Source organism: Mesoplodon bidens, assembly GCF_964165515.1.
Source record: "Mesoplodon bidens genome assembly, chromosome: 12".
In the NCBI taxonomy this organism is placed as follows: Eukaryota; Metazoa; Chordata; class Mammalia; order Artiodactyla; family Ziphiidae; genus Mesoplodon; species Mesoplodon bidens.
In genome coordinates this window covers 55,419,175-55,445,974 of record NC_138168.1, presented here as the reverse complement: position 1 = coordinate 55,445,974, position 26,800 = coordinate 55,419,175, and the positions used below count along the sequence as shown (strand labels likewise).

Here is a 26,800-nt window from a genome sequence, read left to right as displayed (position 1 = left end):
ATTACTAATTCCCCTGCAGCTTTCACATTTCTTAGATATTGCACTCTCCAGTGTATGTTCTCCCATGAGTATCTCATCCTATTTCACCACTATGAAAGTTTTAAGAGTTGCAGGTCTATAACATGCTTTTAGTCCACCCAGGACCAATGATACGATCCTCCTTGCCAGCCAACTGGTGAGTTATTTAGTGGAACTGTTATCTTGCCATTGAGAAAGTCTTCATCTAGTTGAAAACAGTGAGGAGAGATATGGATATTAATCATGTAAAAACAAGTCTCTTCATGTATTTCAGCAGAAAATATTTGTGATATTCCCAAGAGTGAAGATCCCCAAAGTTTTACATCCTGAGAACAAACCAACGAGTTCTACATGCTATAAATCACAATACTTTTTATTATCACATTTAACCATTATCTTACAACTTGGAAGAACAAATGTAGTGACTATAAACTTCAAAGAGAAAATTACCCACTTAATTTCTTAAAAGATGCATTGTTTTCAGAAAAAGGAGGTGGGAGACTTTCTTCCCACCTAATTTTAGTTGGTGAGTTTTGCATGATCTGCCAAGTTAGGTTGATTAATTATATTATATAACCACTGTATTTTGTTCTAAAGATGTAATCTTCTTGTTACATAGTTTATTTATATTATCTTCTCCAGCATGGGGCAGGGAAGAAGTGCATGGTCAGGACTGACTGTAACCAAGTGACTTCTCTGACTAGGTATCATGCCAATCTCTTTCATATATGTTATCTTGTTTAATCCTCAAAATAACACCAGGTGGAAGGTATCACTCCCATTTTATATGTGGTAACAGTGACTGCGATCAGTTAAGTAGTCTATCTAAAGTTGAAATCTGGATGTGGCTGAGACAAGACTTAAGCCCAGGAATGCTTGCTTCTAAAGTCTGACCTATTCTAGCACTTGTCAGGGGAGAGACAATTCTGCTTTCAACTATATCCTATATAATTTTTGTTCAAATACTTCTTTAGGAAGAAAGCATATAATCAAACCATGACTTTCCTAGCAGTTTTCGTGGGTGAAAGAAGACAATCTCTTTCTTCCTTACATGACCTTATGATGAAACACAAATCACAGTGTCATTTCTCTTACCCTATATCCAACTTAGGAATGTTTTTGTGTTTTTAAAATTCGGATATAAATAACTTATGGGAAGATTCCAAGAATAAAGCAAAGAGAGGTGATAGTTCTAATTCCAATAGTTCTAATTCCAATGCCGATACATGAGTTTCCAGTAAACAATTCCAAAAAAACAGGAGCTAAATAATAAAGGGAGAGCCTTAAAAGGAAAACCTTGGACCACGTGAAAAATGTAGCCTTGACTCAGACATAGAAACTATGAGACTCAGGGAAAATGAAGGAAACCTCTGCTTCTGTGAGTACTGTGACCTATTCTAAGAGGTAGAGGGGCTTACTTTAAAGGCAGTGATGACAAGAGAAAACCAGAACTGCAAAGCGGAAAAGACAAACCGCAGCAATGGAATTTCTGGGAGCTCTCCGTGGTGCTGCTCAATTCAGCCTAAGCCTACTTTGATGGTTCCTATGCAGCATTGAAGTCACATTAGCTCTTTTCTGAGTTAAGGCACTTTCCAGATCTAAATATCTATGAAACTAGAAAACAGCCTGTTATGATTTACAGCAGAGTGCTTTTACCCTCCTTTCACTGACTAAATTATAGCTCTAAGTTTAGCGTATAGTAGTAGCCCATTATGATGCTGATTATCTACCCCCTGTTGAGACAGTAGGCCTCAAATACCACTAAATGTAGTTTGTTTACCAGTTCTGTTGCAGCCCATCATTGTCCTACGTGGGGTAGAATGTGCTTTTCTTTTTTTTTTTTTAACATCTTTATTGGAGTATAATTGCTTTACAATGGTGTGTTAGTTTCTGCTTTATAACAAAGTGAATCAGTTATACATATACATATGTTCCCATATCTCTTCCCTCTTGCGTCTCCCTCCCTCCCACCCTCCCTATCCCACCCCTGTAGGTGGTCACAAAGCACAGAGCTGATCTCCCTGTGCTATGCGGCTGCTTCCCACTAGCTATTTTACGTTTGGTATTTATATACGTCCATGCCACTCTCTCACTTTGTCACAGCTTCCCCTTCCCCTTCCCCATATCCTCAAGTCCCAGATTGCCAACAAACTCATGAAAGGATGCTCAACATCACTAATCATTAGAGAAATGCAAATCAAAACTACAATGAGATATCATCTCACACCAGTCAGAATGACCATCATCAAAAAAATCTAGAAACAATAAATGCTGGAGAATGTGCTTTTCTTAGCCATCTTAGGAGAGACAGTGGTCTGATTGGTAGCATCTTTTTGAGGTTTTCTTTTAAAACCAAGTGATAAAATTGCCTATCTGCCTGAATTTCATCTTACTTGAAAATAAACCTGGTTTTCTAAGCTTTAGCGTCTTTGTTCATAATAATTTGCAAATAATTATGGGTATATCTTTTGGAATATTTTTGGGTTTTTGAAAATAAATTTACTCCATATTTAATACTAGAAAAATATCTCTGGGGATTTAAAGAACATAATAATAAAAGCTATTACTACATAGAAGAAGAAGAATTTCTCCCTTAGATCATTATCTATAGGTAAAAATGATGGCTCATGACCTTCATTTCTATTGTCTTGTGGTCATAAACTAGAAAATGGTTGCTTTAAGGAGTTAAGGAGCTTCCAAGTCAATAAGGCAGACTGAATAAGCACACTTTCCTCACCTCCCTCCACAAATTTAAATGACAGTAAACAGTACAAACTATAAGAAACTTACAACAACACTGAAAACTAAATGAGGCAAAGTAACTTTATTAAATCAGATATTTGATAAAATTTTAGAAGATGAAAAATACATGTGGTTCTAACTTCCACTTCCAGAAAGACAGGATAATCAAATCATACTTTTCCCTATTCTTCTCATTAAGTATAACTAAAAAACTTGGGCAGTATACATAAAACAAACATAAGAAGACTATAAATGGTGAAAAGAAAAAGGCAGACCAGCTAGAGACTTTGGGACCCAAAGAATGAAATACTAGCACATTCCCCGGGCTTGATTTTGCCTCAGATATACCAGATTTATAGCTCAGGAAACTGGCAACTGGAAACGGGCACAGACAAAAAAAGCCTTAATTAAAGCTTGCTCTCACTGGCCAAAGGACCAGGAAAGATGCATACTAGCAACACACAAAATTTTTAGGCAATAACTACTCTACTCCAACTAAGCACTAGAGGAAAAGAAAAAAACAAAAACAAAAACATGTGATCTCACTCCCACCCACACCAGCAAAGGATGAAAGCACCCTCATCAAGCTTTGATGAGGTATCCCAGCTCCCACCAGGGTCACGTGTAAGAGAAGACTGAGTACATAGCCAGGACTTTCACCCCTATTATATCGATGTTAATATCCTGGTTGTGAGATTGCACAATATTTTTGCAAGATGTTACCATTGAGGAAAACATATATGAGATCTCTCTGCACTATTTCTTACAACTGCACGTGAAGCTACATTAATTTCAAAATAAAAATGAAAAGTTTAATTCAAAAACATGTGATCCAGAAACATTATGATACACAGAGGATTAAGACCACAGATACAATGTCCACGCAATAGTAATACCAGAAAAGGGATCAGAGAAAAATTGAAAAGAAAGAATAACAAAAATATTTCTGTTTCTAACTGAGGGATTCATTAAGGTGTGGTAGACACAAGAAGATCTGCTCCCAAATGCATGCTTGTAAATGCCAAAGATGAAAAAAGATCCTAAAATCTTTCACAGGTACCTACAAAGTAACAAAAATTTGTCTGAATCCAGGCTTCTTATCAGAAATAATGGATGCCTAACAACTATAAAATAATGATTTCTAAGTACTGAGGGAAATTATTTTGAATCTATATTTATATATCTAGACAAAACTATTAACCGATGTGAAAAAGTAAACACACTTTAGAGAATGCAAGTGTTCTGCAACTTTACCTCCCTCATACTCCTTTAGGTGGAAAAAAAAAAAAAAATATATATATATATATATATATATATATATATATATATGTAAACAAAACAAAAAAGAGAGAAAAGAATTCAAGGACTTGAGGAAAGGAAATCTAAGACACAACGAATATTACACAAGAATGAAATTTGAAAGTCTTCTAGAATGACAGCTCTAATACAGACCTAATAAACAAGAGGAAAAAGTCAAAACAGGAAATAAAGAGCTCCTAGAATACCTTCAAGAGGAAAGTGGATTCCTTATAGTATACAATATGATTGAAAAATTAGGTACCGATAGTATAACTTTTACTTTATTAATTTATGTACTAAAATTATATTGACTTTTTGCATGTTTTCACTAGATGACTAAACAATAAGTAAAACTTCTACTGGTTTTTAAAGCACTTGATAGATATTGACAAAATGGTGAAAGCTGGTGGACTCTGCATCCTAAAATTTGACATTGATTTCAGTCTTTAAGCCTATGCAACAAGACTCTACAGTGAAATCCTTTCAGTGTTTCAGCAGCTAGTGTTCTTTTTTGGGGAGTTTCTCAAGGTAGGTAATCTCAAATTTTTTAAAAAGTCCTATTCTCATTTTATGAAAATTAAATCCCCAATTCAGAGGATTTCTAACTTTCAAGGTAAAGCAACAAAAATATCACTATAGCTGTCTTACATGTAGTCTTAAGACGCTAGAAGATGATTTACTACTTTTCTCCTTTTAAAATTGGGATTTTAGGAGCACTGAACTGATTGAATCGCAGCTGTGTTACCTTTGTTATGGGGATATAGCTATAGTGACCCACGTACGTAGAAATTGCCAGCATCCCTACCTATGCAAAGCTAGTCGGGTACAGAGATTGCAATAAGTACACAGAATGGATTGTAGGAAAACTGCATTTATTTCTTTGTGCTTAAATGTTGGAATAAAACTTTCTTGAAACACTGTCTAATTATCACCTCTTCCTTTCAGAGAACATAAGCAAACATGCTATAAAGAGCTGATAGAAGAGTCATCATAGGTATTTTAGGGAATCAGCATTGTGAAGGAGAGGACGAGGTGTCCACCATTCCTGTTCTTCCTAGAATCACAGACTACATTTCTTCATCTCCTTTATAGTTATGGGTGTCGACTTGACTGAGTTTTCTAGCCAACAGAATTCAAATTCAAATAAACAATGTACACTGTTTTCAGGTTTGGCCGATAGACATGTATCATACGTGATCCTCCATGCTTTTTCACCTTATAAGGAAATGCAATGAAACTGACAAAAGTGATCCAGGAAGCCACACATAGAAAATGGCAGGGCAACAAAGTGGAAGGAACATGGGTTACTGACTCACTAGGAGAAGCACCATACCTTGATCAAAGCACCCTATTTGATTTCACCGTGAGATGGTTGAGCAAATGCACACATTTTCATTTGTTTGTTACAGCAGCTATCATTACCTTGTATAACTACCTCACACTCACCCACATCTTAAAATTCCAACTGACTGAGGCCTTTCAAAATACAGTTGACCTCAAGCCATAGAAACACACTATTTTTAATTGTGCATCAAATAGAAGCCCAGGATTAATACAAGGAGGCATTCCTCTTATGAGTTTATTGCGACTTCTCCAATTGCTGATATGAAGAAAATTAAGCCCATTAAAAACAAATCCTCAGAATAGTTAAAATGAAGAATAAAGAGTATTTTAATTTCCAGATCAATCTTAAGAGAATATAACAAGAGTGCTACTCATGGATGGGGCAGAAGAATCACTCACCTCCAAGATTCTGGCAATATGGTACCAGAATTTTCAAACTTAAGAAAAAAAAATGACACCTTAATTTGAGATTTCAAAAGATTTTGATTTAGATGTCCAGGAGGGTACATTTATGAAGGTGAAATGACTAAACACTTGAAAGATAAGCATGTCAGTTTTATCAACATCTGTAGGAAAATCTGATAGCACTGGGGTCTTAAATTAATTTTTTCCAGTTTTATCAAGACATGATTGACAAAAATTGGATATATTTAAGGTATACAGCATGATATTTTGGTATACACATACATTGTAAAATAATTGCCACAATTAGGCTAACTAACATATCTATCACCTCACATAATTACCTTTTATTATGTGTGTGTGTGTGTGTGTGTGTGTGGTAAAAACAGTTGAGATCTACTCTCTTAGCAAATTTCAAGTATACAACACATTATTATTAACTATAGTCACCATTCTGTCCATTAGGTCTCCAGGATTTATTCATCTTATAACTGAAATGTTGTACCCTTTGACCAGCATCTCCCCATTTCACCAACCTCCCGACCCCTGGTAACCACCATTCTCCTCCCTGTTACTATGAATTTGACTTTGTAGATCCCACGTGCAAGCGAGATCATGCAGTACTTGTATTTCAGTGCCTGGCTTACTTCACTTAGCATAATGTCCTCAAGGTTCACCCGTATTGTTGCAAACAGCAAGATTCCTTTGTTTTTTAAGGTTGTATCTAAACTAATTTTTTAAAGATAAATGAATGTTCACATTTTGCCATTTTGATTTGAAGAGAGTGAAAAAAATGAAGTTCTACTGGGAGAGAAGAATATATCAAGATGCATTTACATTAATAATAAAAAGAATAAGAGAGAACTTGCAGTTACTCATCTTTTTTGTTCTCCAGTTAAGGACTTGTCTTAACATAGCCAATAAAATGAAATGTAGAATAGCTCATATGGTTTGTCCAGTTTTTCATTATAGGTAGTTACTTTCTATCCATTTATCATTATCTCAATGACTCAAACAGAAAGATTATTTGCTTCCTTCCCTTTTGTTGCTTAAATTATTTGGCTATTAGAAGAAAAATGATAGCTAGTCTCCTTTTCAGTGGCTGAAAGTGTACAGGTATTAAATTTTATGGATAATTACTGATACGTCTTACTTTATAATTCAGTAAGTGTATGTTAAGTAAGTCTAGAGCATTCATCTAATTTTTTTCCAAGGTTGACAGCTACTTCCTATAACTAGACATTTTAAATGGATTTAGCTGCTAATCAAAAAAAAAAACCCAGCAATTTTAATGCAAGAAAAAATAGTGAGATATATGCACATACACATGTATGTAGGTACATGTATGTGTTATGTGTATATATGTACATATATATGCAGAATTAACCTGGCCTGTTAGCAAAGTTTATATAATCCTTAGCCTGCTTGCTGAACTGAATATTATATATAGCTTTTACATGTCTATTGTCAGATTTTAAAAAGACTTCCAATGTCCTACTTCTGGGGACTAAACCTCTCAGCCAAGCCACATTCTCATACCATGAAATCAGGCAACTTTAGGGTTTTCACTCATTTTGTTTTAGGTTAAGAAACAACTGAAAGGAAGCACACTTAGTTCAGACAGCTATGCATGTGATGAACAAAATGTCACTATTTTTTTTTACACACTGCCCTTGTCACTGTTTCTCAACATGGTTCTGACTGTGCATACAAAATGTGGAAATAAATGCCCCCACCTCCAGGCTGTCTGAATAAATACAGTTCATGAGTCCGTGTGTTCATTTTCAAAAAGACAGGTATCGTTTCAGACCTCTACCATCAATGCACCATCATGCCGCCTTAAATTTACAAGGCAGCTTGCATGCAAGAGGTTTCTGCTATTGTCAGAAGCATTATAAGCCTGAAAACTACTGGCAGGTTAACAACCATTGCAAAAAACACTGTTGCAAAGCAGAGTCCTTTTGTCTTATTATGAAAGCCTAATTTACTCAATATCTCACTGACTTCCTTTTTAATATTCTCCGATAACTGTCCTACACACACACACACACACACACACATACACATGCACACACACATGTGCAATTTCAAAGCTAGCAGGAACTGTAGGTAAGATCGGGAAGACTGAATAAGCTAATGTTAGACTGAAGTTAATGGCGCTCCTCACCCGCTAGCCCTGGACAGGGATGTTCCAAGTCATTAGCATGGCCTCTGTTTTTGGCAAGATCCCTTAGGTAGGACTGGGCTTCCAAACAGTCAGAGCCAGAATTTGTAGTGGCAGCACTTTCTGCCTTCCACATGAATGACCAGAACTCTCAGAGCTAGCAGATTGGTGGCTGCTAGTAACACTGGATCCTTGAGTCAAAAGAAAGGGCCAGCATTAAGTACTGTGAATTGATTACATATTCTTTATTCTTTCACAAGTCCTATTTATTAAGAGCTCTTACAATATCTGGCACTGATTTAGGTACTTTGTGATGGCCCTACATCTGAGTGTTAGGTAGCAATTCAAAGAGCTATTCAATTCTTTGTTACAGCCAAACCCCTTGTCAGCAAGCTAACTCTTGACTACGTTATGTACTTTTCAGCAGACGGAGTTTGAGGATTCCTGTGAAATTGTGAAAGCAACAGCACAGAGACTCGGCAGAACAGAGCTAAGGGGGAATAACAGGTAAATACATCCAAAGGGCAACAAACAACAAAGGTAGGGTCAGGATATGTTTTTAAAAATCACAAATAAGAGATTCTGGATTCATAAGACAGTTTGAGTTTTTCACTACCGAAGAGTTTTAAGAATGGTAATATTTTATAAGAAAAATATTAACATAGAGAAATAGCAACCAAAAAATATTAAAAGCATACTGCTCCATTATAAGTTCAGTCTAAGTCATTCTAGGTATTTCCAAACATTTCATGTTTTAATTGGCTTCCCAGACAGATATCTTAGAGTCAACCAGTCACATCCACTTAATCTTGTATTGATTTTCTAAGATGCTTCCTGTTACTATGACTACCCTAATCAATTAAATTCTTATAAGGTGCAAGACAATTTTCTCTTTTTCTTTTCCTTCTGACTAAGAATGAATACTTTATTTCCACAAAATATATCTGATGTTGCCTCTTATCTATCAAGAAGCTGCATTGTGTTGGTAAAAAATCTTTTATGCCTTTCATTTAAAAAAATGTATGAAGATTCTGCAAAGAGAAAGTGTACAGAATTGCCTTGGATTGGTATAATGAGTGGCTTAGCAATTTGTGGTTGTGAGGATAAAAGTTCTCTTTGGCTAGCAGAAAAGTGCCTTGCCCTTGTCCTTAATCACAGGGAACTGGGAGGTTGGTAGTCACTCAAAGAGACCACTCATTGGGAAGAAGAAAATTGTTCTGCCACTTGGTGTCCAAAAAAGTGCAAGGTCAGCCATTTGTGACTATTTTAGTACTGTACTATCCCAGCAAAGAAATTTCTCCTGTACTGAAATGTGAGGATTTTTGGCATGGGGGAGGAAAGTTACTTTAACCTGAGGCTACTCATTTTTTCTTAGGCACAGCCCTGGAAACAACAGAAACAAGGGGGCATGGGAGGCACAAACTATTGGATGTAAAATAAGCTCAAGGATGTATTGTACAACACGAGGAGTGGAGCCAATATTTTGTAATCACTGTAAATGGAAAGTAACCTTTAAAATTGTATAATTTTTTAAATTAACATAAAACCAGACACAATAAGATTCAGGAAAGACATTCATTCTTTGGAATCAGACACCCTGGACTCAAGCCTTGAGGTCAGTTGAGAAAATTCAGGTAAGTGTCTTAAACTCCTTGAAGTTTCATTATCTGTCCTACAAACTGGGATCAATATAAGTACCTCCAGGGTAGTGTGGGTGTTCTCTATATCTAAGGCCTCTCCTTTGATCCAAGTCAATTCTTCTACCCAACAGATCTTTCCAAAGAAGAAGAGTGACGAGGTCACTTTCCTGTCCCAAATGTCCCCATGTCTGGAGTACCCAGGTCAAACCACACAGCATGCCTTCCTCCAGCCCATAGGGCCAGGCCTCAGTCTGTCTTTCCCAGATCACCTCTGGTCATTCTTTTCCATTCATTTCTCACTCTAGCCATATCGAAACTGATTTATCACATACTTTCAATGCTTTATAGCTGTTTGTTCAAGTCACCTCCCCCAAAGTTTCCCTGCCCAAAATGCTCTTCCTGTCCTTATTCCCATAGCAAACTCTTGCTCCTCCCTCAAGGCCAAAGCTATCTCCACAATCACCACCTTTCCAACTGTGCCTGGAGTTTCTCCCAAAAGAAACAAAGATTAATTTTCACCAGGTGAAAAAAAATCTCATGTTTTGTTTGGCTTCCAACAAGAAAAAAGTATATTATTTGGCATCTAACATGAAAATATCTAGATGCTATTTAATGACAAAGTAAGTGATTTTTTAAACATGGAATCTGTGTATCTATAATCTGAGCACTAAAAGCAAAATATGATATTTTTCAGATTCCCAAAGTCAATCATCTTTAAGTCTTCACAGCCTAGGTAGTCACTGAATTGTGAGAAAACCAGCACACATCCAGAAAAATATGCCACTTGAAAAATGAGCTTACCCACATCAATTACTTTGATCATTAATATCACCTGCTAGGTGCAAGGTGTATTATTTTTAATGCAATACTTCAAAATTGGTATAAATGAATAGATTGACATCCAAACAAGTTAAGTAATTTGCCCAAATATTTGATATGTGGCAGGGCTGCCATCCAAACCCAGGTCTCTCTGCCTCTATAGCCTATAGTTTCCATCCTTCAACAGTGTCTCTCTATTCGCCTTCCAATGTGATCACAGGTGGATCTTACAACAATGGTCTCTGTGTTTTTATCCAAAGTATAAGGTGCTATCTCTAGCTGGGTCACTCAAAATACTTGAGGAAAAAGGGGATTGGTGTATGCAGGTAGAGAGGTTATACAGTCACCTCTGTATAAAGGAAGAGAGATGGGCCCTCTTCAAAACACAGTTACATCCCTTAATAAAACACATCATTAAATTAAGTTTCCTCCCTTGCACTAGACCCACTGGTAGCTTTTCTTACTTTTGGTTTAATTCCCTAGGATATTTTTTTGTTTGCCTAAATAAAAGTAACATATTATGGCAGAATGATAGAGTGATATAAATTATCACTGAGTTATTAAAAATATTCTCACCTCTTAATTTCCCTGACTGGGTTAATTGGAAGGGGCTTATTATTGTGGTTTCGGTGGTGGTCTTAGTGATGGCGATAGTTGTGTTTAACAATCTAAAATTGTGCATATGTGTCTTTACTTCAAACACTTTACAGTTTCACACTAATCTCAAAAAAAAAAGTTTATTCATGCTCTGCGTGAAACATATCAATACACAATAATATTTCTCACCTAGTAAGTGCAAAATAAAACAGTCTTAATGAGAAAAGTCAGAAAACGTTACTTCAGTATGAAAGTAAATATGAAATCACACGTCACAATGAAACATTTTTAGCACATCTTATATTCCAATTCAGAATCACCATTGTTTATAGATATCGATATAGACATAGACACAGATATAGACATAGATATAGAGCATTTAAAATTAATTTGAACTAGAGAAAAAATGAGTTTAAAAGTTAGTAACATGTCAAATTTATTCCCAGGAGGAGCTCCCTTCTTTTAAGTGGCTTCCCAATTGGCAACCAGGAGGAATCAACCCTGCTTACTCAGTCTGGGTCCTGGGAGCAAGGAAAGGGGATCGGGACAGTGATGGGGAATAGAGATAAGGAAGTTCAGCTGAGGTCCCTGCAGAGAGGGGGACCATTTCCCTCCCTAACACAAGCACAGAGGTTTAACGTGACTGTAGCTCCTGTTGGGCTGACCCTCAGCACTTAAAAAAGTCCAGATTGAAGCCATGGGTAATGGGGAAGTTCCCAAACATGTCCAAGTGGTCAGTTTTTTCCTCCATCGAGGACTTATCATATTACTATTAAATGACTCCATAAAGTGTGTAAATTAGCAAACAGCGAGATATTGAGTCTATCCTTGAGTTGTTTGTTTTTTTCAATTTTTTGGAAATAATATGAGTTCTCCAGTTCTTCATATGCTGAAGGCCTAGACTACGCCTCATGCCAGTTAAATTGGGATCACGATTATAAAAGGCTAGGTTACCATTCTGTGTTAAGTAATATGGTTGGTGGTGACCAATTTTCTCTATAAAGTGAAGAACACTTTACACGCTCATGGCAGGAGGGCAGAATTAGGACTGATTCTACATGATACACACATTTCCAAACACTGTGTTTCCCCATGCCCTCCCAACTTTTATTAACTGTCTCTATGGAGTTCAAAAGAAAGTGTAGTTCAAGATACGGTAGGAGCAAGGCTGACTCACCAAGAGCAAGTCAGGAAACCTGCATCAGGGAAAGCCTATCAGAGAAAAGGATCAGTGTGTCTTATTCACTCCAGAGGCAAAACCCAAACTGTGAATTCAATTTGGTTAAGATGTCCTGCTGCTTGGAGAAGTGACCTTTGTTTAGGGGGCCATCATCCTTCAATTTAGGTGCCTATAGACACAGTCAGAAATTACTGTGAAGCAGAGATCTAGATAATTTTGGTTGTTCTATTAAAAAAAAATCTAGCATCCTGAACTAATGAATGACAATGATAAAATTAGTTATTTTGTGATATTTTCAGTGATAAACGTTATAAAAACTAACAGCTGCAAACTTCTAAAAAGCATGTTGAACATACTGAGAATAAATACTGACTAACATCACTTAAGAGTTAATATGCAAATCTTTTTAAGAATTTAAATTTCATTCCATAAATAGTATATATAAAGTAGCAGGAGACCTTAAAATTTAGACACCTTAAAGACACCTTAAAATTTAAAAAGAAATCGTTGATATTAGGTTTATAACATCTCACTAAATAATAACTGATTTTCCATTTTATAATTCCCAACCAGTTAAATGTCATTCATTGGAAAATTCACCATTCCTCTGTCAACTTCACATCATGGCCCTTCCACAATAAAAAAAAAAAAAAAAAAAAAAAAAGAGAGCAAAAAAGAAAAACCCCAATTAAGTCTAAAGAAGTAATTCAAAACAGTGATTCCATATCTTAGATACCAAAAAACATATTGATTGATTGGCTTTCCAACAGTTGTTGGGCAACTAAATGGAACAATGAAGCAAACATTTAGCTAATTAACAACTATACACAGAAAAGGAAAGAAAAACAAACAAACAAAAGCCTAGATAGCTAATAATGAAAATCCAGAAGATGTTGCTTGTTCTGATTGTCAAGCTAAAAATCCCAGACCATCACTGGCACTTATAGACATAGTGAGGGCTCAGCGCCAAGTATCACAATCTTCCGTTCATTAAAAGACCCACATCGGGCTTCCCTGGTGGCGCAGTGGTTGAGAGTCCGCCTGCCGATGCAGGGGACACGGGTTCGTGCCCCGATCCGGGAGGGTCCCACATGCTGCGGAGCGGCTGGACCCGTGAGCCATGGCCGCTGGGCCTGTGCGTCCGGAGCCTGTGCTCCGCAAGGGGAGAGGCCACAACCGTGAAGAGGCCCGCATAACGCAAAAAAAAAAAAGGCCCACATCTTCTAGCTTTTCTTCTATGATCCTTTGTCCAGTTAGTGTTTGTGCTTGAAAACTAGTTTTTAAATGTGCTTTTATTATTCCTTAAGTAAGACCTTCTGTTGTTCTACCACAGATCAGCCAAACATGGGACACTGAGAAACTGGGTAATTTGTAAATCATTACCTGAAGGCCTTCGATAGCCAAGCGCAGCATGCTTGGTGTAAGTTTAGAGGCTTGCTTGAAGGTGAAGTTACTCCAGTCTATGATCAAAACAAATCCATTCACTTGAAGCTCAGGATCTTCGATCATGGCTTCTAAAGAAAGTAAGATGGCACGCAAAATATCCACCAGTGTGTACCTATCAGCAACAGAAAAGTGCTGCATTAAATCTGACAACCACTTTTGTAGAAGCTATAGAAAGTTGTGAAGCATACTAAAAATTCCCTTTTAAAATACATCAGGAATCTTAAGGAAATGATTTTGTTTAAAAATCTTCTTTTAAGATGAAGTTTACTTTATTCGCTATACTCAGGGGACATATTAGAATTTAACATGCATTCTACGAAAACAAATTCCAATGCTTTTGAAAATACTACAATTTGTTTCATATTTTAAAACCTTTTCCTTTCTTTCTAGGCCTTCCCATGAGTTTATAAAATCTCATTTCAACAACCCTAAAAACTAGGCATGGTACTTTTAAATGGCTCAAGAATGCTCTCAGTAGTACTGACATTTCATATCTTCACATTTGGAAAATTTGAGAAAGAGATTTGAAGGAGTTTCATCAATAAACAACATTATATGTAAACAGTTATGATTGAAAGTGTCAACAGATTTTAATTGTACTGAGTTTATATCATAAAGATAAAAGAAAGGAAAAGAAAAAAGGAAAGGTGGGATGGACAGAAAGAAAGAGAAATCAATGAAAATAAAAGGGAAAATGTACCTGCCTGTTATTACATAGACCATCCAAATTTAGGGGTCAAGACTTTATCTTTTTCTACCTTGCAACTTAGCACAGTGCCTGGCACACTGTAAAAACCCCATAAATGCTCTTTACTTTCTTCTAAAATGGAACTAGACTAGAGTGCAAAGACACTAATTGTACATTAAGACACTGCCTCAACGAAGGCAGCAGAAGTAAGAAGAAAAGAAGCCACATTTGAGAAGTGTTTTAGAGGTAAACTTTTTAAAATTTAGTACTTAATTAAATGTGAGGGCTAAGATTGAGGGAAGAGTATAAGATGGCACACAGATTCTAGCTTCATTCTAATTAGATGGTAAAAATCTTTCATCAAAATAAATAGTGCAAAAAGAGGATACAGTTGAGGATGGCTGGAAATGTGGAATTTGGAATAGTACCTGTTGTACTTGAGAAATATGTAGTATACCCAGAAAGATATATCAAGTAAACATCTGAAAAAGTAAATTCCAAACTCAGGAGAGAGCTCAAGATTGAAAATTCCAGAATCAAAAGCATACCAATCCTACGTTCAAGGAAGTGAAGGAGGTAATGCAATCTGAGCTGAGAAGAAAATGAGATAATTACTCTGAGGGAATCCCAGCATTATAAGAGGGATTAGTAAATTTATGGAAGATGTTAACAATTTTCCATTTTTAGCAGCCTGCATTTCAAGTTTACTTTTCTGCTCAGACATTCAGGTGGAGGTATCTGGGAAAAGCGAGAGAAAGAAATCCTGACCTCAGGGAAGAGGTGGTGTGCGGAGAGGGGTGGATAATGAGTGGAAATCATTGGGATTCAGTGGAAGCGATGGGTTCACCAGGAAGATGCATGAGACAGTGAGCACATGTGAGGGAGTAGTTCTATTTTGACTTCTAAAAGCATTTGGAGGCGAATGGAGAAAGTGTAGTAGTTCAGAAAGGAAGGAATAATTAACAGTGAAACCTCAGGCAATTTCTCACGTTCTCTGGGCCTCATTTCCTCATCTGTAAAATCAGTAGTTTGGAATAGAATCTCTTTAGGGTCCCAGCATTAATCAAGCAAAGGACGTGGTGTCAGAAGACTTCAAGAAGGAATCTCTTCCTGTCCCTCATTAGCTGTGTGGCCCTGGACATGTCAATGATTTATCATTCTGAGGCTTAGTTCCCTTAAATGAGAGTATCTATGATTATCTCACTGCATCTCACTGGCAGAGGCAAGGTGGGAGGAGGGGGTATGGGAAGGGAAGTCAAAGACATGATTCAAGTGAAAGCATTTGCACAATGCTAGGTATATAGCATGTGTTCAGTAAATGTTGGTTGGAATACACACATAGCACACTTTTTACTGTATTGGTAACCACAGACATTGTGCACTAGGCAGGGTATAATCAGAACTGAAGAATATTTGCTTGTAAATTTTACTTAAAAATTAATGATAATCTTTAGATAGCTTATTACTACTGTGAAAGGCAAGGATCAAGAGATTATTTTTAAATCTCTGGAAAGTATACAGGGTATTTATAGGCCTAAGGCTATGGCATCCCAAAATACTACATAAGCACATGAGATAAAATTTTTTGTAGAGCTCTGTTACTTGTCTTTAAATCTGTGAAATATGAATGACTGAGTACCTTTATCTGTCACTTCATGGCTGGCTCATCTCCTTTTTAAATATAATGGCCTAACACGGTATTGTGACCAAAAGCCTATAAGCCTACACAGACGGGAAAGTTGGAGCAGGAAGGCTATAGTTCCGGTTAAAATGTAGAGCTACCGCCTCTAAAAAAGTATTCACTTTAATTTCTGAAGTTCATAATAATATCACAGTTGAGAAAATTAAAAATTAGAACAATCCAATTTAGAACTTCCCCCCATTATGATCATTCTTACATTTCCTATAAGAATGACAAATAGCATTAATACCAAACAGCCTTAAGTAAAAGTGGAATCTGAAATCAGCTTTGGAAGAATGATGCACTGTATGCATGAAGAATAAGCCATGGCACCAGTAGGGCTGAAAACAAGAGGCAATTTGTTTTGAGCAACACATTTTAAGTTTGGTTTTTCCAAAACTGTGTCAAATCAAGAGAGAAACTTATATATATATTATTATTCCAAAGGAAAGAAAATAAGGCAAATCCCAGGATCATCAATAGAGAAAAGCAGGTTTGCAAAGTTTTCAAGAGTAAATCTAACAATGGTGTTTTAATTTAATATCTTCTTCCAAAAAGAGAATTATGTGATTTTTATATAAATTATACTAGTGTATACGTTTAATAAAAGAAACATAAAAACATCTTAGCTAACTGAATTCAAAGGGCAGGTCAAAACCACTCTTGAGGGCTTCCGTGGTGGCGCAGTGGTTGAGAGTCTGCCTGCCGGTGTGGGGGACACGGGTTCGAGCCCTGGTCTGGGAGGATCCCACGTGCCGCGGAGCAGCTGGGACCATGCGCCACAAATACTGAGCCTGCGCTCTGGAGCCCACAAGCCAGAACTGCTGAAGCCCGCGCGCCTGGAGCCTGTGCTCCGCAACGGGAGAAGCCACCGCAAACGAGAAGCCCGCTGACTGCAGCGAAGAGTGGCCCCCGCTCGCCACGGCTAGAGAAAGCCCGCATGCAGCAGTGAAGACCCAACTCAGCCAAAAAAAAAAACCACTCTTGACACTCCAATCCTCTGTTGTCCAACATGTCACATTACTACCATTAGCAGCTCAGCAGGTTATTCCTAAGCAGAACATTATTACATGAGATCTTGCCAAAGTCCGCAAAATATCTTCCAAAGAAATGGAGCATTTTATGAATTTTCTGTCTTCAGGAATCCTACTTTCATTATTCTCTTTGAAACTATTTTTGAACTGTTGTATTTTACAAATTAGACGTCACTACAATAGGTATTTCACAAGCTCATGTTTGGGGTTTACACCCCAATTATAGTAGCTCTACCATTGCTATTCTTCCCTTCTATGTTGAAAGAAAGCCATAAACAATAAACTAGCCCATTAATGGGGCTCTTGGCTCCTGACTGTGCTTCCCAAAGCAGCATTAGGTGAAGCCTGAACCTGAAATCAGCTTGGAGAGGATGAAATAATGACACCAGTACAACTGGGACTATGTAGACCACTGCTCTTGAAAGAAGTCAAAGCTGCTATAATATGTAAAAAAAATTAAAAAATTAAAAATTCTATTTAGTACCAGTGTGATCAAGAGCAGGGAAGCTTCTTCTCCTGCCTCTGGCCTTACAAGGTTTTGGGGAGCTACCTAACCTATGCTTCTCTCCTGGGGTTCACAACGTCTCATCCCCTACTACAGCTTACAATCAGCACAAAGAGCAACTTAAATCACAAACAGACCATTTCCTTCCTACTCTCCAGCCCTTTCTTTTAGCCTGACAAGGAAAAACTGGCATCTTGGCATCACACTGAGCAGCACAAGAACAAGCAGTTTCCCCTCTGTCACTAAATCAATCAGCCATTATTAAATTCTTCATTAAGGCTGCCCCCAACCCTCAGTTTTTATTATGCCACATTTTCTAATGTCTGAAGCACTTTGTGTTAGAAAGGTGCTAGGGGAAGAGACAAAGGAGAAGAATTACTTTTATTAATGCCTTGGAGTATCATTAGTGCTAAAGTCAATGAATTCACCAAGGTATTTTATATTACTGAGTGGTAATAACAATATCTCTATATGTGTAATCGTTTAAGATTTCCAAAGCAATTTCAAATGTATTATCTTAATCTCAAAATAAGCCCAAAGTCTCTGTGCCTGGCTTAGTTCCTATTATTCTGGAGATGAGGACACAGATGAGGTCTCAGAGAATTTAGACAGTTTGTCCAAAATCACTATGGGAGTAAAACTGGAAGCCTAGATGAGAAGCTGGGTCTTTCTGACACCCCAGTGCTCTCCACTCCTTATGGTGCCTAGACCTAGAACCGAGTTTGATGAATAGCTGTTCTGCTTTCTCATGTCTCAGTGGCATACTCTGTGTCAGAAGATGGATCAGAAAAGTCGATACCACCATGGCGCCAGGCCAGGTACCAGGGTAGCTCCAACCTGGTCCCAGCAAGGGGCTTTGGCGGAAGAAAAGGAACAAGACGTTTGTAAAAGTCAGGATGGGAACAGGCTAAGTCTACAAACCTTGGAGGAAATATGAAATCCAAAATAATTAAGTGTCTGGTTTTTATCACTAGGCACAGATTCGTGGTCTCAACCTTGCTTTAATTTTACTGCTGTGGAAATGTAGGTGAATAAGAGCAAAACAATCCTTGTAAATGAAACATCTAGAGAAAAAATGTCATTCTTTGAAAAAAAAAGGTTAAAAAATGTGCACGGGCTGCCGCCAAACTAAAATGAAATGAAATAAAACAAAATTGTACTGGAAAAATACAAACATTGAAAAGGCAACTCTTCCTCAGGGCAGAATAAGTGTTTGCTCAGCTGTTTAATACAGTCTTTGCCTTCAGAATATTTATTCTACCAACTTAAATTTCTGTGCTTAATGGTCTACATTCTGATGTTTAATCAAGATTTTCTAAAACATAGATGAATTTTTAATTATCAGAGTTTGCTTTTTTTTTTTTTAAGTGTTTTTTTGTTTTTTGTTTTTTGTTTTTGCGGTACGCGGGCCTCTCACCATTGTGGCCTCCCCCGTTGCGGAGCACAGGCTCCGGATGTGCAGGCCCAGCGGCCATGGCTCACGGGCCCAGCCACTCTGTGGCACGTGGGATCTTCCCAGACTGGGGCACGAACCCGTGTCCCCTGCATCGGCAGGCGGACTCCCAACCACTGTGCCACCAGGGAAGCCCCAGAGTTTGCTTTTTTAATAATTATATTTAATTGTCTTTTCCAGATTTATGCTGGTTAACTATCCGTACACAAAAAACAAGTTTGACCAATTCACTTACTAGCTGTGCAGTTATGGGTGGAATAACTGCTCTGTGCCTCACTTTCCGCATCTGCAAAATGTGGATATTAACAGAACCTACCTTGTATGTATGTGATAAAGATTTAATAAATTAATGTTTATAAAGTGCTTAGAACAGTGCCTGACACATAGCATATGCTATAAAAGTGTTTTAACATGAATGAGTGAATTAAATAATTAATTAAAATGAAAAAATAAAAGGTTGAATTACATTACCCGAGCAGGTGAATTTCTTTCTATACAACACTGAGCAGCCTGCTGCCCCTGCCCTGAACTTCCAGCACAGACAAGCAGTACCCTCATTTAGCACTTAATGACCTCTCTGGAGTTATTTTGCTTTTAGTGTATTTTCTTCCCAGAGAGGTTGTATGTTCCTTGATGGTACAAAGAATGTGTCATGTGTCATTTTTTGCACCTAGCACCTATTAAATGTCCATGTATGTAGCAAACGCTGGAAAAAAGTATACTTTTTAAAACATTGATTTGAATCAAGTACTATTCTATTCACTCATTTTACTCGATGTTGTAAGGACCCAACCAACGTACGGAGACATCTTTTCCCTTGTGTCAATAGTGCCACTTACTATGTTAATGAAATATATGTACCTGCCTTCAATGATGTAAAAGAATTCAATCTTTTTCCCAGAATGGAGGAAATATAGTAATTTACTAAGGATAATTTAATAATTTACTAATTGTTGGCTCGTGTTTTATAATATCTTTACACATTTTTTGAGACATCCTTTCAGAGCACTTTAGTAACATCAAATCTGTTGCTTCTTTTCAACTTTGTTTACAGTTGCATATTTGAAACATGAAAATAGCCTGGTTTGGGCCAGACCCAATCAACATCCTGCTGAAGTTTGGAACTCTTGGTCATTGCTGTTATTTCAGGATTATTTCACTAATTACTGCATAATTACCCTAGTTTTTAGAGACTGTCCTATTTTTTTTAAGAGATTTGTCCCAATATTTCGCTAACATTTCTCAGGACAATTTTTTTTTTCTCTCCCATTTTCCATGGTATGAACCAAGGGCATATTTTAAAGTAAGCTGCAGTTCCCAGAGTATTTGTTTAAAGAGCAGCCCTATAAGGAAGCAATACAGAAGCCCTGCTGGGACAGAAACCCCATGGAACCCACACCTGCATTCCTAGTATTGACCTAATCTCAAAATCAGCCGTAATACACCATAGCAGTGCCTCTAGGATTTCGAAGGTAAGGATTCCTGACCCTGCCAGGATATATGACACCAAGAAACAAAAAGTTGAGAAATATTTAAATATTTTAATAAACAGAGCCAAGAAGACTTGAAAAATCAGTCCAAAAAAATTAATCCTCTTTTTTGGCTTGTTTTTTGTTTTTAAAATTATCAAGTAAGAGTGTTTCTCCCTAATTAACTAGTTAATTGCCCTTGTCTGTTTTAATCTATTTCTAATCATTTTATTTTATTTTATATTTTATTTTATTTTATTTTAGTGCACTTCCACAGAAGAGTAAAGCTTTGTGGCTGAGAATAAAGCAAATATGTATAATCTACGGCTATTTTTAAAAAATTTTAAGCTACCATCATCATAACCTTCTTTCATTTGAAGATTTGCCACACTATTTTAATAAATGAGAGCATAGTCATAATTAAAACTGAAGCTTCAAATAGCTGGCCATTTGTATAATATTTTCCTTTGTATGAAAAAGCCACACAATAGGAACGAACAAACTGACAACAGTACATTTTTAAGGCAAATTCCAGGATAAGTTAGAGGATCATAGCATTGTCTCACCAATCAGTCTTTGAGCCCTTTCAGAGTTTCAGTACTATAAGTGATAATCAATGTCCATTATGACAAGCCAAACATGGTACAAGATGGTCAGTACTTTCTGAATTGCCACTATATTAGAATCATTTTAACGTCGCTGTATTTAATTATTTTCTAATGGTTGTTAACCAGATTCCAGATAAATTGTTTGTTTACAATTGGTTGTTTGTGGTACTAAGTATAGAGAAGTCATTTATAAGTCTAAGAAGGTAAAATATTACTTACAGGATAACTGACAAATTACAGGCCACATATCAGAATATATGTCATCATTATGTTTCAGGTAACACAGTTTACCCATGAATATTCCCAATAATTACATGCCAGTGAATTTCGACTTCTCAGATACCTGCTCTCACGCCCTGGGGTCTAGACCACAATCTACTTTTGTTCCAAACGTCCTTTTCTTAAGGTAGTATAATCTATTCTAGCTTCTTGGTAGATTATCATCACACTCTGTTGATGAAATCAGGTGGACAATTTGAAGGTATCCTCTGAGTCATAAGCAGGGCACTGTCACTCAGGAAAGCAAGACAGCATGTAATATACGGAGGACTACTGCATCACAGTGCTGCAGGGTAACAATCCGTTTGTTTTTAATTTTGTGGAATTTACTTTTGTTTTCAGAAATTATGTTAGACGATTTGAAAAGAAAAAAGATAAAATTGTGTGAATCTTTGCCAAGGATAGCCTGCTCAATAAACGTAACAAATCATCTGAAACCTGTTCTATGTTTTTTTAAAAAAGAACCACAGACCACACTGAAAGTCATTTTGACATTTCAGTATTTCAAATATTTTTTTAGCTGTATTAGAAGGTGGGTACACTGTAAATATTATACCTCAGTCTCCTGAAGATTCCATATTTCTTGTAAAGGCTTTGGAAATGGTCCAGTTATTTGCAATAACCTGAAACTGACCTGTACCATATTGCAATAGGAAGAGACACTATTTTATTTATAGTCACCATCTCACACACATTTACTGTTTCCAGTCTCCTGAGAAGCACAGAAAACTGTCCTAAAAATTCAATATAGGAGAAAGTATATATCAGATAACTTCCTGTTTAGAATTCTTTTTTAAAATAATGCATAATTCAATTCAACTCAACAAACATTTACTGAACATTAACTCTAGTTCAGGTGCTGTTATAATAACATGAGGCTTAGTCTTTTTTTGTTATACAAAACTCTTTACAAAGTTTTTCAAAATTCACAAAAAATCTTGATTATTCCCTTTGGGAAGTTGGAAATAACCTGTTATCCAAATAAAGGGGGACATTTTCTTCTACCTCATTTCTGGAATTTCCCTGTGCAATCCTGGACAATTCCCACCTATTCTTTCGTTAAAACAATGCTATTTTGTCTCTTTTTTTGTGTGTGTGTGGTACGCGGACCTCTCACTGTTGTGGCCTCTCCCCTTGCGGAGCACAGGCTCCGGCCACGTGCAGGCTCAGCAGCCATGACTCACGAGCCCAGCCGCTCCACAGCATGTGGGATCTTCCCGGACCGGGGCACGAACCCGTGTCCCCTGCATCGGCAGGCGGACTCTCAACCACTGCGCCACCAGGGAAGCCCTATTTTATCTCTTTTAATAGTGTTATTATTATTATTTTTAGTTGTTGAGATCCAGGTAATTCACTGAACAACTCTAGAAGGTGGTTAGAATTATGTTCAGATGTGCAGTCTTCTCCAGGGACCCAGGTTGTTTGGACTGGTGGGATCAGAGCAGGAAGGTGAGAGCACCTCACTCACAGAACAGGGGACAGATGAGAAGCAAGAGAATTTGGCACGTGACATATCCAGCTAAAAGAGCAATCGTAAGGTAAACACCTAGGGAATGTGGCAGAGACTTCTGTAGGAGTCAAGTCAGATAAGCCTTGAAAATGTATAGTGGAGGAAGGAAGGGGATTCAGGCCAAAGGCAGAAGAAGAGCTGGTGACACTCTGGGCCCTATCAGACAGGCAGTGGTCCTGCTGGTTTCAGAGCAGGGCAGAGACAGTTCTTAGGCACATCTCCCAATGATAAAGGTTTACAGAGGATGCCAAGAGGGTGGACCTGCTTATCCACTAGTCCTTGTATATGTACATGTAGATATGGGATAGGGGGGCGCAGGCAGGGAAAAGGAGGGAGGGACTTTTAAAATATATATATAGAAGGAGGAAACTCAACTGAATTTTACATAAGCTCCAAATAACTTGTATACCTTTTGATCTTGAAGTACTAAAACATCTTGATCATACCTGTTCATTTCTAACCACAGAAATTGAATTCACAATTATTAGTCTATAGGCCCTGTAAAGTATTTTTACAGGACATGGCTTTTCATTTTTATTTTATTTATTTATTTATTTATTTGCAGTACGCGGACCTCTCACTGTTGTGGCCTCTCCCGCTGCGGAGCACAGGCTCCAGACGCGCAGGCTCAGCGGCCATGGCTCATGGGCCCAGCCGCTCCGCGGCATGTGGGATCCTCCCAGACCGGGGCACGAACCCGTGTCCCCTGCGTTGGCAGGCGGACTCTCAACCACTGCACCACCAGGGAAGCCCGGCTTTTCATTTTTAATGTCACATGTACAAAGTTTTAATATTTAAGATTTTGTGTAGATTTTTTTTTTCTTTTTGCGGTATGCGGGCCTCTCACTGTTGTGGCCTCTCCCGTTGCGGAGCACAGGCTCCGGATGCGCAGGCCCAGCGGCCATGGCTCACGGGCCCAGCCGCTCCGCGGCATATGGGATCCTCCCAGACCGGGGCACGAACCCGTATCCCCTGCATCGGCAGGCGGACTCTCAACCACTGCGCCACCAGGGAGGCCCTTGTGTAGATTTAAAGAAATCAATTAATATCAATTAAGTCCCCTCCCACTGTAGATTTCCAGGGAGCTATATTTTGATTACTAGTAACTTATCCTTTACATGAAAACATGAGATAGACAACTAAAACATAGTTTCTTTAGTAAGTTCAAAATAATCACCTTTCCACATACATGAGAACTACAAGTGGCTTTCATCTTAATTAGGTTTATAAATCAATGTCAATATTAGCTCACTTATAGAAATAAATGAAAATAGGTTTGATGTATGTTCATGTCTCCCTAAGGGCAATCTGCTTCCCTAATGATATCTTTAACAGACTTTGAGACATATTTAAATATACAATTTCCACAGCTCCCATTTCACGGCAACTCAATAAACTAAGTTCCGGTCTAACTCATGAAATACTAGGTTCTTTCTTGAATAAAGTTTTTCTACTTTGATATACACAATAATTGGTTTGCATAACCCTACAATGTACTTCTTAGATGAAATAAAAACTTTTTAAAGAGAAATTGTGGTCAAAGAATGGCATTTCACGAGCCTTTAAACTTTGCTACCTGATAAAGAGTAGAGTAAAATCTCTATAATTAACCAAAGTAAGAGACAGAAAGAGAACTCCATTCCCCTCAATGGCTAACTCTCTGAGTTTCTTAGCTTTATGATTCTTCAGGTAGTAGTTTATCTTTATATTTACCTAAAAAAATAATTAGAGTAGTTCTCAACGTAGAATTACAGGGAAAAGGAGACCAACTGAAGGGTTAAACGCCTGTTAAAAATATTAATTTGCTTTCTAAAATCCCAAGACTCTGAGAAGCCTATCTAGAGACCTATAAGATCCATAAGATTTCTCAGTAACTGTAAAAGTCTTTTAAAGTTGCTCCAGAGATGGTTTAAACTAACCAGATGCATCAAAAATCACCATTCACCGCACTAAAAATACGATGTTTTAACAACAAGCTTCTTATGATTCATAATTCTGGTAACGCTTTTAAGTTCCATGACATTTATTTAACTTCAAACTTAATTGAAACTACCTTACACAAAGGTCTTTTATAATTTCTTATATCTTTCAATCTGAGAAAATAATTCCTCCAACTGAGGAAGGAGAAGAGTCATTGTCTGGTGTTTTTCTATTGTAATGTAGATGAAGTAAGAATATTAGTTCTCCTCCATTAAAAAGCCAGAGAGCTCAAAAAGTCTACCAACTGACAGATCTGAACATTTTTCACTTCCTTCCAAATGATGAAAAATCACATCAGACAGGAAACACATTCTTTAGATTAGTGACAGGTGTAGAACAAGCACACAAGTCAGACTTTATTTTCAGGATCGGCAGCTTGCTCAGCAACAGAGGGGACAACTCTTCCTTTTTATTGAAGTGACACACATCATATTATTCCTTCATCTACACATCACCAAGCAGAAAAGTTTCCAAGCAATAAAACTACTTGATCTTGGTTGAATGCCAGGGTAGTCTTAAAAAAAATAAAACTGCAGTACTAAAGAGAGAGATGAGGAGGAAGAGGTGGAGGACGATGATGGTGATGAATCCAGTTTAAGAATTTCTTTAGGAAAAAAAAAAAGAATTTCTTTAGGAGGAAGGAGGGAAAGTTGTCTCCATTCTCATACTCATTTCTCCACAGAACAGTAAACTTATTTAGGAGTTGAAAAAATTAGCAGCTTTATTTAGAAGCTGAATGATTTAGATCATACAGCACAATAATATGGTTCATGAAGCACCTAACGCTGCAGTAGAAAACGGGTGCTAGTGAAGTAAGAGTTTCAAAGGTAAAGATAAGAGTCCCACCCACCCCCAGGGTGCCCACCAAAAACGCATTTCTTAGTTCCAGTTTCTCTTCCCACCCACGCCCCCACCCCCCGCCCCGAGCCAAATAAACAGTAACGTCAAAGCTGTAAAACTATGACACTACTCAAGATAAATTCTGGAAAATGGGAGAGTAAAATAAGCCCTAGTACCAGTTCGGATTTAGGACTTACCTGCTCTGATCCCAGTTAGCAGCGAAAAGGACTAGAATCTTCCTGCCATAGTGGTCCAGATTGGCTAGGCCCCCAGGGAAGCCATCCTTCAGTGCCTGCTTGATGCCCGGATCAGTGGCCTTGAAGCTTTTGAACATGTCCAGGTTCTGCTGCCGGTACTCAAAGTACTGGGCCAGGAGGCGGAAAGCCTCGAAGTGATGAAACTTCCTGGCCCGCAAGAAGCGTAAGATGAAGGCATCATCTGTGCGGAGAAAGCCAATGTCCGGCCTGGTGATGACCATATCCCTCACCTCCTGGATGTCCTGGTGCAGTGTGTCTGGGTTCTCATTGAGCTCCAGGCGGGCTTTCTCCAGGGTCTCAGGAGAGAGACCAGCCTGTAAATGAGTCATTGTTCTGCTTGTTCCTGAGCCCTGCCTTTCTCTTGCTGGCTGTCCCACCGCACTGCTGGCCCTGGTCACTACCACACGCTGGCCTCCAGACCTCGCTGCTGCCTGCTTCCTCTTCTTTACAGGAAACGATTTGTCTTGGTGTCCAGTCAAGCACCCTGTTGCTCCTGCTTCCCCACACCTTTTCTATGAAGGATATAAACTTCTTTGCCCACCCCCTAAAAACAACGTCCCACTTTAGTTCCCTTGTCCCTTTCCTTCAAAGAGATGCGGACCTCTGGCAGGCCAGCACTCCTCTTCTTGTCCTTTTTCTCTGCTAACAAAACACCCCTAACTGCACCCCGCACGGGTGGTGCTGATCTTGGTGTTGTCCTGTTCTCTTCCGAGATGTAACAGAAACAGCCCCCATGCACATCTCAGCCCCAGCACTGTGATGCTTCTGCGGTCCCTACTGAAGGATGCTCCTGCCAGGGATAACGATGGAAATTCTGATTAATAATAAGGCGGCTCTTCAGTTCG

The 26,800-nt window shown here is 38.0% G+C and overlaps 1 protein-coding gene across 1 annotated transcript in view; it reads right to left on the bottom strand.

The window, feature by feature from the left end:
* CLVS2 (clavesin 2) overlaps positions 1-26,404 on the bottom strand; it is a gene marked incomplete at its 3' end in the record, with an annotated part of 65,608 nt that extends 39,204 nt beyond the window's left edge. The window contains exons 1-2 of the mRNA XM_081250961.1: positions 25,896-26,404; positions 13,589-13,763 (exon numbers count right to left, since the gene is read on the bottom strand). Coding sequence (XP_081107087.1) covers positions 13,589-13,763; positions 25,896-26,284 — 564 coding nt within the window. The 5' untranslated portion in view covers positions 26,285-26,404. The remainder of the gene's footprint in view (positions 1-13,588; positions 13,764-25,895) is intronic.
* Between the last annotated feature and the right edge of the window lie 396 nt (positions 26,405-26,800).